The sequence below is a fragment of the Conger conger genome, chromosome 8, assembly GCF_963514075.1.
Source record: "Conger conger chromosome 8, fConCon1.1, whole genome shotgun sequence".
NCBI classification, from domain to species: Eukaryota; Metazoa; Chordata; class Actinopteri; order Anguilliformes; family Congridae; genus Conger; species Conger conger.
In genome coordinates this window covers 44,217,921-44,231,761 of record NC_083767.1, presented here as the reverse complement: position 1 = coordinate 44,231,761, position 13,841 = coordinate 44,217,921, and the positions used below count along the sequence as shown (strand labels likewise).

General features: G+C 42.6%; 1 protein-coding gene across 2 annotated transcripts in view; it reads right to left on the bottom strand.

The window, feature by feature from the left end:
• Positions 1-13,841, bottom strand: part of sfmbt2 (Scm like with four mbt domains 2) — a 70,824-nt gene that overhangs the window by 14,759 nt on the left and 42,224 nt on the right. For both annotated transcript variants that reach the window (XM_061252841.1, XM_061252842.1), the window contains 7 exons: positions 10,325-10,472; positions 10,006-10,088; positions 8,411-8,537; positions 4,743-4,856; positions 2,188-2,230; positions 946-1,013; positions 114-253 (listed from right to left, as the gene is read on the bottom strand). In XM_061252841.1, coding sequence (XP_061108825.1) covers positions 114-253; positions 946-1,013; positions 2,188-2,230; positions 4,743-4,856; positions 8,411-8,537; positions 10,006-10,088; positions 10,325-10,472 — 723 coding nt within the window. The remainder of the gene's footprint in view (positions 1-113; positions 254-945; positions 1,014-2,187; positions 2,231-4,742; positions 4,857-8,410; positions 8,538-10,005; positions 10,089-10,324; positions 10,473-13,841) is intronic.

The window sequence follows — 13,841 nt, the reverse complement described above, 5'->3', positions numbered from 1 at the left end:
TCTGTGGATGCAGAACAGTGGGGGACTTCCCATTTCTGATTCACTGGTAGGACAGAACCACTTTGGAGAAAAGCACGCACTTCCTGCTTGCGAAGCGGTGGGACTGTACATACCTCTTTCAGGACCAGCGTGCACTTTCCAGGCCCAACAGCCTGAGGTAGCTCGGCGATCCTGCCCTTGTTCAGGTAGGGCCCGGAGAAGCAGCGGTGGTTCACGAAGATCTGGGAGCAGCAGTACTTCCCATTCTGAGAGCCTGGAGGTACGGCAGACCACAGAAGGGACACAGGTGGAGGGGAATCAGAAAATAACTCAATAACCCACACAAAGCTAGAGTTAACATCTTTTTTCCAAGCAATGTTTTATTGAACATTCTCATTTCTCATTCAGTTTGCTAAAGGCCAGTGCAGTCAACATTCTCAAGATGAGGACCCATGAGCTTTGACCTGAAAACAGTTCAAATTGAAAATGTTGACCATCACACATTTCCAGGAACAAAAGATCATATCAGTGTATAACACAATGCAACCGCTTTATCCCCCTTAAAAGCCTGATAGCACCTGCTGTATAGTGAGAACTCATTGCATGGTTTTGACTCAGAGGGTATGAGTCAGTAGTCCTGAACTTTTTAAACAGTTTTCTCGAGGCTTCTGAAGGCGAACGGGCTAAGAGAGAGGCCCAGAGCCAGGGAAAGAGATTACGCTGGAGGAACAGGAGATGATTCTCAATCCATTCTGGAGTAATATCTCAGCAGTGATCTTTACATACTGGGTGTAGTTATTCCCTGTACATTTTACAGTAGAAATAGGGGCATCAAGCTCTGCAAATAATTGTTGCATCCTAACAATCCATACTGCAAACATTAAGTTTGAGACAACCATGATAATTCAATACAAATACATACATAACTGTTCAATATTATAAAATATATTTCTATTTTGACTGCACCTTGTTCTGGCCCAATGGTTGTGCAGAGGTTCTGAGGTATATTCTCTATAGGCTGTGGGACAACCAACCTGTAGCACACAAAACACTAATCAATACATCTGTCAATCAATCATCACCCAGCCATTCAGAAACATGTTCCTGGCTAGTTTCCTGCATAATATTAAAGAACAAAATATGTAGATTTAGAAGAATACTTTAAAATGTCTTTAGCAGGTTTCAATTCTAATTATTATTACTATTATGTTATCATCCCCTGTTTTGATGAGACTGGTATGCATGTATGAGCAATAAAGCATGAAATTGAATATGCGTGAGAGAGGGAGGGGGTGGTGGTAGCTGGGTATTAATGCAGATGATTCATAAAGAGCACTTACATCCAGTCAAGGGGCCTTGAGTCCTGTGTAGAAGACTACTCCCACTTCATTTCTCATTTCTCTAGATAATATGGGCTAAGATCTGATGATGCTATTTCTGAGGATGGTTAAAACCAGAATTTAATTTACTATTATGTGACAAATAATAATGAAGATTAAAAGATAGTGTTTTGGATAAAAGCATCTGCTAAATTAAATGTAATGTTAATGTCAAAAGATATGGGGTATTAAAAATGCTTTGTGTTTATGTGGTACCTTATAGTAATTCATTTAGGTTAGTTCTTGAGTTATTTTTATTACATTGTGATTCAAATCCATAATTATGTAATTCTACTGCATTCCAAAGCACGGAATGCCCAGAAGTATAACTAGCAAAGGGCACAAGAAATTATAATTTATCTCTGTATGATCAACTTAAATGAAGCAGCCAAGTAAACTGAAATGAAAGCAATTAGAGCTATCTTTATGGAATGTTTAAATTACGGAGACAAGCATGATTCAAAGTTTGTCCTCTTATGTCTTTGAATGGTGCAAACATGAGACAGGATTTGCAAAGTATTTAAAGTTTTAAGGTTGAAAAATAATAAAGCTTTGAAAAACAAGCCTACCAAAATTGAAATTGTAAGCAGAATGTAGAATATGTCAACATTTAAATTAATGATACAGAACTAAAGTATTAGATGACAGAAATAATGATCTGGGATATTGACACACACATAAATTCTCTGTTCCAATCGCTCTTTATCTCTCTATCCCTCTCTCTCCCTTGAGAAGAAGTACTGGGCTCTGTGACCAAGCCTGCAGTCATCACTGTCCCTGAGGGCCCAAATCCACAGATTCAGAGGCGGGAAAACGACAGCAAACTTACTGTTTCTCTGGCTGTACCACTGCAATCTTCTTCTGTTTCTGGCCTGAAATACAACATACACACACAGATTTACACAGGGAAGACACTGAAAACATGCCAAAAACTTGTTTGCATTGCAGGTAGGGGCACAAGCGTCTCTCCCACACACTGTTTCTGTTGTGCTTTCGGTACATGCTACAGTAAGGTATATGCAGCCAAAGGCATCCCCCATGGTATAAAACTGCGCTCTTCCACTGGAAGTCTTTTCAGTCTTTATAAGAATGTTATATATCTGTTTTGAGAGTGTAAGTTTAGCTTGCAGACAGAGCGCATTTGATTGAATCTCAAGGAAAATCCGCCATTTCCGTTACAGAGCACCATTTTGGGAGCCACTGTGAGAGAGAGGTGACAGTTTCATGGCCCCCTCGCCCCTCCTTTGTTTAGCGACCTTCTCTCCGTTTGAACTTTCGCTTCTGGAAGGCCGCTAAGACTCCACGCGTGTTTGTGCTTGTTTCACCAGTCCACAGCTAAACAAACAAACCAGTGGAGCGAACGGAGGGACCCAAAACGCCGTCAGCCCCCAAAACACAAAGAGACCTGAAGGCCTAACGGTTCGTATTAGAGACATTTCCTACAGATCGTGTGAGTCCACTTGACAATCCTGCTTTACTGTGGTGGTGGAGACGCCTCACCCCTTTTAATTTCTGTTTTTCCTTCGAATATACGTGCCACACCTTGCACTTAGTTTAGGCCTCACTATTTCCTAAGTATAGCGTTGGCTTTGTTTTTTCCAGCCTTAGCGAGGGTGAACTTACACACGTTTTTTGGTATTTGGAGTAGAAGGGGCGGGTTGAAACAGAATACACAAAAAGCGCCCAGTTGTCTGTGTCACGACACTGTCTGGACAGACCACACCATTGAAATCCGCACACATCAACTAGCGTCTGACTGCAGGCTCTCTGCTATTCACAGAAAGCCTCATGGCTTAAAGCAGCCAAACCCCAAGAAAGTAAATCTCCCATTTATTTATCAACCATTCTCCTTTCTGCAGCTCCAGCCTGTCTATAGACACAATTCACCGCAAACACAAAGACCGTTTCATTCACTGCGCAGGATCAACAACAGCGCTTCACATTTACTTTTCCATCCCAACAGACATGTAATGTTCTTACAACATTGGTGAAACGTTAGGTCTCCGTTTTGGTTTGCTAACAGAGCACAAGCGTAGCCTTTGGGCAAAGCATTAAGAAAAGCCTTCTCAGTCACCACAAAATAACTTTCTTGTGACACCAGCACAACTCACCCCACCACTATGCTGACTAGCATAGGGAACGGTGCCCAGTCTTCAAGTAGATAGTCTGCCATTTGTTCAACGGGCCCTTCCATGATACAATATAAAACTCATTCATTCAGCTCGTGTTTGTAGAAATGCATGTTCCCCACAATAAGCAGTGACAGAGAACAACAAAGGCCTAATCTTCCCCAGGCCTGCTCCTTTCCACAAGCCCACTGCAGTTCATGAATAACTCAACAGGGACAGCAGCAAAGTTATTAACTAGCACTCTCATACTGTACTCCTTTGCACAGGGCTATTTAGAATGTCATTATTCTCATCCCGCACCGACTTATTTGCATACCTGTCACATCCCTATCGTGCGCCTACTGTAACAAACACATAGCGAAGGTGTGTATGGCAATACATTTTGAAATGATACTTATACATGCCAAACAACTTCATAAGAATGCTGCAAAGCTGCATGACACCAAAACATCACTCAAGCATTTTTAACTGCAAGAAAATTAAGAAGGCATTGAACACTGATTAGCACAAGAGATTCACAGCACAGAGAGAACAGTAAACTGTTGATGTATTTTAATATTATATTCCGGTGTTCTAGGTGGACATTTTAATCTATTGCTGCATTGTCTCATGCAATGGACAATGGACAACGAACACTGAGTGCACTTGATTAAGTGGCCTCAATTAATTGAATGAATGCTTGAATATACAGCAGCTTTAAATAGACGGCTCTGCCCCTGGGTGGTTGAGGACTGAGAAATAACAACTCTAGGTATTTTCAGGTTCCTAATTTGACAGGATAAGTGTTTAAACTGTTAAATTATTTACACTTTCACACAGATGTTCCAGAGATATTAATTAATGCAGCAATGACTACCAGGGAGCATTAGGTGAGAAAATCCCAGTCTATGAATTATCTTTGTATTCTCTTTGAATCAGAACAGTTAAAAGCATTCCACAGAATTATGATAGGCTACCATATGTGTGTTAAATCATTACCATATTCAAGCACAGCTGAATAGACTTTAGTGTCCAAAAGTATATCATATTTTCAGAGCATAAAAATAGTTTTCAGCTGATGAAGGTATGGAGATGCTTTTTAAAAGTACTACAGTATTACAGCTATTCATGCAGAACATCTAAACAGCTACATTTACTGGAGGGATTTCATTTTGCTTGGCGTTACAAAGGTATAGAATTGTATCTATAGTTCTCAGTTTACAGTTGTGGCTGTTAAAGATGTAAAAGCAGGCAGTGACAGGGGCTAGGTACGCACACACAGGCCGATGGGGCGGTGTCAGCTGGTATCCGTTGGCTTCACACCATCCCACCGGGAATATGTCCATGGACTCCACATCCACCACAAACTCAGGGAGCTGCTTCACCAAACCTGCAAAGGATAGAGGACCGACAGTTACTGTTATATATTTTATATATATATAATATACTGCATATACTTAGTGAGCACTTTATTAGGAATTCATTAGACATATTTTTTCAACGTATTGGTCTTCTGCTGCTGTAGCATATCCACTTAAGAGGTTTGACACGTTGTGTGTTCAGAGAGACAGAGAGCCAGAGACAGAGAGAGAGAGAGAGAGAGAGAAATGTGACATTAGTGTATTGTCCTCCCAGTGGGACCAGTGTCACTGCTATCCCAGTTTCCGAAATATGACCTGAGCTCCCAAACAAGGCCACCCTCAACTCAAATCACGCACTAACAATTTCAGCTCAAATACAAATTTAACTGGACAAATATAGAGTATATATCATTCCTGCTCACCCGTTGCCCTTAGGTATATGCAGTGGGAACAAAATGGGTTCTGGGAATAAGAAAATGCATTACAGAAAATACGCTCTGAGAAACTAAAATAAATAACATGCTCCAACAGATTCCAACGGATTCTAGATACCATTACATATAGTAATTATACTTTAATGAAACACAGAATAAGGGGAAATGAAATAACACTGTGCTCCATGTTGGACCCTGTATTCCCACATCTCACTCTTTTCTTCCGTAATTAGGTAAGGACCGGTATAATGTGCTTTATGGTTTCATATGGATGCTGTATGAACCTATGATTTGTATTATGGTTCCAGGATGGCATAATTTAAGTTGTATTTAGTGCTGTAATTATATTGCACGTACACTCACGGGTGTGGGAAAGCTATTAGCCAGGTCTTGCGGTCTTGCTGACATAACTCAGGTGGATGCACTTATGCTCTCTTACAATGTAAATGGTTGTGCACACAAGCCTCTCCTAAATGAATGTAATGCAATGTACTGTAATAGATTCCCCTACTGGATCCCCTGTGATGTCACACGGACATGGTTTTTACTTCTTGGAGGATTTGGCTTTTCACAGCACGGCTCTGACAACGCTCAAATTTAAATAATTGAATGAGTGGATGGTCATTGAATTGAACCGAGTTTTCAAATTGCTCTTTTGCTTGTATGACAGCAAAAATGAAGAGGTACAGTTTACTCTAATTTGAAAATGGCACATTTACAGCTGCCAGGTAGTGGACTGGAGAGAGAAAAGGAACTGAGTTTGTCTGTTTGTACTGTAAACAGGAAGACAGCGTGTGCTTGACTGCCCTCTCCCAAAATGATGGAGGGTCTCTGAATATATACTCAGTGAGCACTTTATTAGGTAGACCTGTACACCAGCTTGTTAATGCAAATATTTAATGCAATCATGTGGCAGCAACTAAATGCATGAAAACATGCGTATAAGTGGCATGCATACAACACACAGCTTCAGTGTCTGGTTATGAAAAACTGGCCTCATGATGTTTGCTGTGACAGAGTTTCCGGTTTCATTGACTGGCCAGACGTCTTTTACGGGAGAATGTTAGTGCAGGTACCTTTTTTGCTGCAGATACCTAAGGCTTCTACTATTTATTCAACCCAGCCAGAAGACAAAAGGCTAAAAGGACTGCATGATTCTCCCACACAGCGGCTAGATTGCGCTCAAAGACCCACTCACTCACTCACTAACTCACTCAAGAGCAGTCTAAAAGCAGATGATTGACACCCCCACCCCTCCTAGTTGACTTGTCCCCCTCCCCACCACTTCCTGTCTGATCTCCCCATGCACTTCTTAGCTTCCCTCACTCAGAAAACTGCAGGAGCGGAATATCTCCATCACAATCATGCTCTCGTATCATTCTGTCGGCCTTCCTCCAGCTGCATTTTCTCAATGCCAGTCCCACAATGCACCTCACTCTGCACATGCCCAGTTGGTCATGCTGCTGAAAAAGAAACAGCTCAAGCTAGGTTTTGAAACAGCTGGTAGCTGGTTGACCAGTTCAGATCAGCTCTCAGCTCAACATGGTTTATCTGATTGACCAGTTCAGACCAGCTGCCAGCTATCTTTTGAAACAGTTTGTAGACAAGCTACCAGCACTAGCTGTTTGACCAATCCATAACCAGCTAAACTGGCTAATGACCAGCTCAATTTTAAAGCTGGTAAAGCTGGCATAGCTGGATTTTACAGAGGGGCATACACCTGGCTGAGCACTGTGAGAGTCCTACAGTAGCAACCCTCACAGACAAATATGCAACACAACTCTGGGCACCAACTCCAACCTCATAAAAATTGGACATATTTACTTGCAGCTGGAAAGTCAACATGACTTGAGAAGCCATGCAGTGAGCAGCACTGAGAAGCTCTGATTCCCGCCATCCCATTCTCAGCTTCTCTAAACCTGGGGGCTGAACAAAGCTGGGAAACCCCCTTATCGTCACCATTAACGCCAACACCAAAAGACCAGGCAATTAAATGGGGGGGAAGCTAAATATGGCTGAGTCGAATCTGGCTGGTTGTGACATATGAGTGACTCCTACGCAGGAGTGAGGCTCTAGGAACAAAATGCTAATAAAATGAGCTGTTTACTCAGAAAGAAAGGTACTAGAAGAATTGAGAAACTTCTCAACTGCAAATTAGCTCAAGTAACGGCAGGCGACCGGTGAGGAGACACACCACAAACCCATGCTATGACAAAGACCCTGTGAATTTAATAACACATTCTTTTGGTTATTTTTGTTATTTTAGCTTATCCAAAATGACATATAGTTGATTAGGCAAAGCAGGGGACAATGCCCCTTGGAGCAATGTGGGCTTAAGGGCCTTGCTAAAGGGCGTAGCAGCAATGCAGATCTTATCGTGGCTACATCGAGGCTTGAACCACCAAACTTCCGGGTTCCAGTCACGTATCTTAGCCACAATGCTACAGGCCGCCACTGAATTAGCAGGGGATGTACCTCCTCTTAGAAATTATCATGAAGACACAAGCCACAATGAACATGATCTGAATACTGAGCTTGTACAGAATGAGGTTTGTTTTATGGCAGCATTAAAGATATCACTGCCATGTCTGTTTAGAAGAGGGAATATACAAGTCTATTCTATGGCAAGTACAGATAACATCCCCCGATCTCGCTATAATGGCTATAAACATGTTTATTTTGAGGGGGTTTCACACACAAAAAAAACATTGAGATGACTCAAACATCAGCTGGAAGCAATGAGTAATGTGTACACAGAGACTGACTGCTCTGCTCTAGCAAAAGTGGAGAAAAATACAGACACAGAAAAATAACTTCTAATACCTCTACATCTAGGTTGTTACCGTATGATCCCACATTATACAGTTTACTAGTTACCAGCGTAGAAAAAAAAAACATGTTTCAGATTACAGGCATTTGTTTTTCCACAGTGTCTTGGAGTGAGATGGAGGACGTCTACCATTAAGTTCTGGGGCATTTTCACTTGAATGTGGGCATGACCCATCAAATATGTCTAACGGAGGAGCCTTACCTTCTAGGTTTAGCCACATTAGCATGAGCCAACAAATACGGCTGACGGAGGGGCCTTACCTTCTAGAGCTAGCTACATTAGCATGAGCCAACAAATATGGCTGACGGAGGAGCCTTACCTTCTAGGGTTAGCCACATTAGCCTTCCCCTCACTCGTCTGACCGAGGCTACGCAGATCTCTGAAGGCTTCAAGGGGTTCACCACCTCCAGCCACACACCTTCACTGAAGCCCCGACTGTTCGACATCTGTGCACATACAAACACACAAAAAATAAACCTCTGGACAATCTTATCAATGGCTGTACAAAAATACACATGCACACACACACACTCTTCAGACAAACACAAACACAAACATGCACACACGCAAATGCAAACCAGCGCAAAAAGTAAATGCTAAGACAAAAAGAAAAATGCAAATCTCCCCCAGTAGCTTCTGAACCTAAGAGGAACTAATCCAAAGCTAGGCATAATCTTTATTTCATAATCTCTATGGGGAAAAAAAAAATCATACCATCCAGAAACATATTAATTCATACTCCATCCACAGCAATTTGATTTGTGAGATGGGATAGAGTCTAATGTCGTTCTTTGAATGCGCTAACGGACGTGTGGCAGAGAGTGCGGGGTGGGTCCATTTCCCTGTAAATAACGTAGGTAATGTAGTGCGGCGCAGTAGACATCTTCAGAGTTAAAATGCCCCATCAACACAATAAATCATGTTAAGTGAATGAAACAATCAATGCAAAGTGCCCTGGGGACACTGGGAGACAGCCCTTCCCATCGTCCTGACGTTTAGCGCTAATGTGCAGGGACTTGTTCCTCTGACAGATGTAATCTGGCCCCCTTTTTCATAACACCAGATTAAATGCTAAACTGGTTATGACAAAGTTATGGGCGGTCAGCAGAAAAGCCACGGCTGGAAGCGTTCAGCGAAGAAGAGCGAACGGATTATGAGAGCAAACACCAGTGCCATCACCCGTCATTATAGAGGCTAGAGTTTTCTGGGCAGAATGAAGGGATCCTTACATATCACAACCTTCAAGAAAATAACCGTTTTAGTCTGCCTGGGATTTTAAAAAGTCATTTTTGAGGTTCAAAAAACCTCTTTTAGCTCCAAAATGGCTCCTTACTCAAACATCTTTGTACTCCACGGCACTTAAAGCCCATTTTGTGAATGGCTTCTTCGCTGATGATATTTTGAATGGAGAGGTTGTTTGGCACTTTGACAGCAGTCCCAGTACACACGTCACTGAGCACGGCTGTGCTTTCATTGCAAATGATTCCCTGGTTCCTGGAGCACAGTAACTGGCAATATACATTTAAAGTGAGTCACGCGAGCGTGTTTCGTGTTTATTACGGGCTGAAATGGCAGCTTCCTGTTTCCTGGCAGCCTTTAGGCCTTGAAAACAATCAATCGGCAGTTTTTCAGACCAAAGTCCCTTGTTTGAAGTTGGATAAGCAATGCGGGCATTAGCTGCAAGCTTTTATTAAAGCACTCTGACACAAATACAATACTATATATTTATAATATTGAAACCTCAAGAATATTTTCTGATGAAAAAAGGCTGCTCAGTCCATCAGAGTTAACAATTTTGCCGGCAGTAAAATGAATCTACTGCAGGTTTGTAACACCCCAGTAAGTAAAATACAGTTCAGTCACATCACAGCCTGCTCTATCATTCGTGAGGATGTTGACCCAAGAGATCCTTACATTTGGGAAACAGGCATCTGGGGCAGCTTCCGTCCCACTCTGCTTCAGGTAGTCTGCCCAGTCAAAGTCCTGACTCTGGTACCCTGTTACAGGGGGGAGAGAGATGGAGAGAGGGAAGGAGAAAGGGAGGGATGGAGAGAGGGGGGAGAAAGAGGGAGAGTGAGGGGGGATAGAGGGAGGGAAAGAGAGAGAGGGAGAGAAAGAAAGTGAGGAAGATAGAGAGAGGGAGGGAGGAAGAAAGAAAGAGGGAGATTTTACTATTCACTTTCAGCCCTGCTACAGTAAAGAGCAGCATTTTGGGCGGAGGACCAGGTCCTACCTTTGGGGCGCTCCACGCCGACCCCGTTCTTAAGGCACCACTGGGTGGGCAGAATGCCGGGCGACTCTGCGTGGCAGACCACGGAGGAGGGTACGGCCTCAGGAGTGAGGTCATCCACTGTGACCTGGAAGTAGTACTCATTGTAGACCTGGGGTCACAACAGAGGCCAATGTCAAACTACAGATAGCACCCCAGAGGCCCTTCAGCACAGAAGAGATTAAATCCAGACGACCTCCAGAAAACATTTCAAATGCATTACTTTTATAAGTGAAAATGTTACAGTGAATGTAACACTGTCTTATTTATTTTAGAATAAATAAAGGTAATCCAAGGTATGTGTGGAAAAATGTATTCTTTCTGGAACACAGCAGAAAAAAATAATATAATAATTTTAAAAAAGTAATAATAGAAATAAAGGAATCTCAGCATGAGGCCAGAGCTGCCTGCTGCTCAGCCTTTCAAAGGCAGGGATGGAGCTGAGCTGCTGAGGGCAAAGTTTCAAAGCAGCAGAAATGATGTGATAAATGGCCCGATTCATAACCGACATCCACAAAGGCACACACGTACGCACACAAGCGCACGAACGCACTGCCACTAGACCTTCAGCGAATAAGTGTATTTCATATTTAACTGAATCGGCCTGAGATGTGAGATGCACATGAAAAGGATGACGGAGGAAGAGAAAGTCGACAGAACCTTGCAGAGGCGCGTGAATGGACAGCTAAGAGGAAGAGATGGACAGAGGAGAAATGGATGAACAGAGGATAGAGGAAAAAGGGATGAACAGAAGCAGGGACCAGAGCAGCAAGAGAGACTCAGAGAGAAGGAAACAGGACGAAAGAGATGTCCTTGTGTTCAAGACGCATCATCCTTGAGAAGAGATGCATGCTGTTCTCCAGCGCTGGAGTAGAAACAGGTGGAGAACATGGGGTGTAACTGCCGAAGACCTGTAGGTGGGGGGAGGGGGGCGCGGGATGGTGTGTGTGTGCGTGTGTGTGTGGGGGTAATTATAATTTCCCGCACCAACTCGCTCTCTATGGTACCTGCCATCCTCGGACGCGGTCCTCGTCTTAATTATACCATCAGCGTGGCACTTCAAATCCCTGACTGGTAATTAACGGGCGGCGGGATAAACCAATCACAACGTCTACGCCACTGAGGGGCTGTCACTTCCTACAAACAAAGACTACGTGCTGTAAGCGGCTCGATTCAGCCTTTGGGAAAACTCTCACAATGCCCAGATCTGACATGTCAAAACAAACCGACTGACATAAGTAGTAACAGATATTCATAAAGTAAATAGTAATAGATATTGTAGGAAAAAATACTGAAAGATGTTTAAAAAAAATGGAAATTGGCTTTTCAGCTGCAGCCCACTGGGGGCCTAGCGTTGCAGTTGTTTTCATAATGCATTCATAATGGATAACAATACTTTGTCTCAGTTTAATTGCTGTTTGGCACAAAAAATCCATGCATTTATGAGGACATTGTTGTAAATACATGATGAACACAGACAGCGAATAAGGATAATCCTAGACTAAGTTATATTTTTGATGGAAATGTACAGGCCAGCAGAGGATGGGCATCCCCCTATAGCCGGATTCCTCCTGAGATTTCTTCCCATCGGGGAGTTTTTTCTCGCCGCTGTTTGAGGGTTTTTCTCCCCATGAGGGAGTTGTTTAGCTCTCATGCTATTGAGGGCTTAGGGCTTAAATGTTTTATTCGCTTCTGTGTTACTCTGTAAAACATTTTTCGGTGAGAAGCGCTATACAAGTGAAATTGAATTGCAGATAAGAACAAATAGTGGTTTCAGAAAGTACTCAGACCCCTTCACCTTTTGCACACTTCATTGTGTTGCACACAATTTTGAATGGATAAAATTGCCATTTTTGACAAAGTGAAAACATTTTTTTAGAAATTTTAGCAAATTTAATTAAAATCTAAATCTCCACGGTATAATGCCACTGTATATTTCTCTTTCTGGACATTCCTAGTACAGATTCTACAGTACTTTCATGCAAATGATGTGGGAATTCCCTGTTAAATATTTTTTTATGTGGGTTTTTCCTGGGTATTGTTGAATCAGATCTGTTCCAGTTATAGTGTATGAATGCCTGCAGATGCTTGGGACAAGTCTTTTACGGGGGTGACAACAAAATTCAATTCCACTTCCAAAGAAGATCAGTAGACATCTTCTACAGAACTAACCCTGAAGGGCTTGTGTGAGTTTGTAAATATATATATATTTTATAAGGGCATTATGCCAGAGTACCAAACACTGTTTTCCTTTTACGAAAAAGGAAACTTAGAACCAAATAAGCATGGATGAATAATTGTAAAAAGAAAACAGAAGCTTCTTATTAAATTAATTCACAGTGTGCAAAGAGATCAATTCAAGCAAGTATTGTACAAGCCTGTAAATAGAACATAATCCATAACAACTAGAGGGTTCTTAAGCAAATTTACAAGGGCCTAAGTCTTTCAGACAAATGTTCGACAGCCTTTTCCCCAAAAGTCAAGTATACAGTCCGAGCAAAGACGAGAATTCTTTGAACAGAGGAAAAGAACAGCGGCCTTTTGATGAAATGTGAAGCTATTCCAGAAGGAAGGGGGTGACAGAGAACACAACAGTCGATAATATCAACGAGGAAGCTTTGTAAACAGGGAAACTCAAACAGTTTTCCTGTGGATATCTACATGTTCTTCACAGCCAATTAATTTATGCACCGTGGGCCTGCCTCACTGATAATGGGCAGCACACAGTCGGTGGCATGCGAAGCAATAAGCACACCTTGAAAGCTGTGAACTCCACAGGTACAATGAAATACACTTGAGGCGGAAGTATTTGAGACCCGTATAACGCACGGAAGAATGCACTGTGAGGAATTTTCCACAGAAATGAAACTGCGACTCTCAGACTGATTCTCATTGTTACTGGCTCGGCTCCAAGGTCAAGGTCATATGACGTGGGGGTGGGGGGGGGGATCGGAGGGACAGTGCTTAAGCAAAAAAGAAGAGAGGAATAAATGTGTGTGTCTGTGTGTGTGTGTGCCTGCCTGTGTGTATGTGTGTGTGTGTTAGTGTGTGTGTGTGTGTGTGTGCCTGCCTGTGTGTATGTGTGTGTGTGAGGAACAGTGCTTAAGCAAAAAAGAAGAGAGGAATAAATGTGTGTGTCTGTGTGTGTATGTGCCTGCCTGTGTGTATGTGTGTTAGTGTGTGTGTGTGTGTGTGTGTGTGTCTGCCTGTGTGTGTGTATGTATGCATGTGTGTGTGTGTGTGCCTGCCTGTGTGTATGTGTGTGTGTGTATGCATGTGTGTGTATTTGTGTGTGTGTGCACGCATGTCTGTATGTGTGCATGTGTGTGTGTGTCTGTGTGTGTGTGTGCCTGCCTGCGTGTATGTGTGCATGTGTGTGTGTGTTAGTGTGTGTGTCTGAGTGAGTGACTGTGTGCATGCCTGTGTGTATGTGTGCGTGTGTGTGTGAGTGTTTGTGTGCCTGCCTGTGTATATGTGTGCA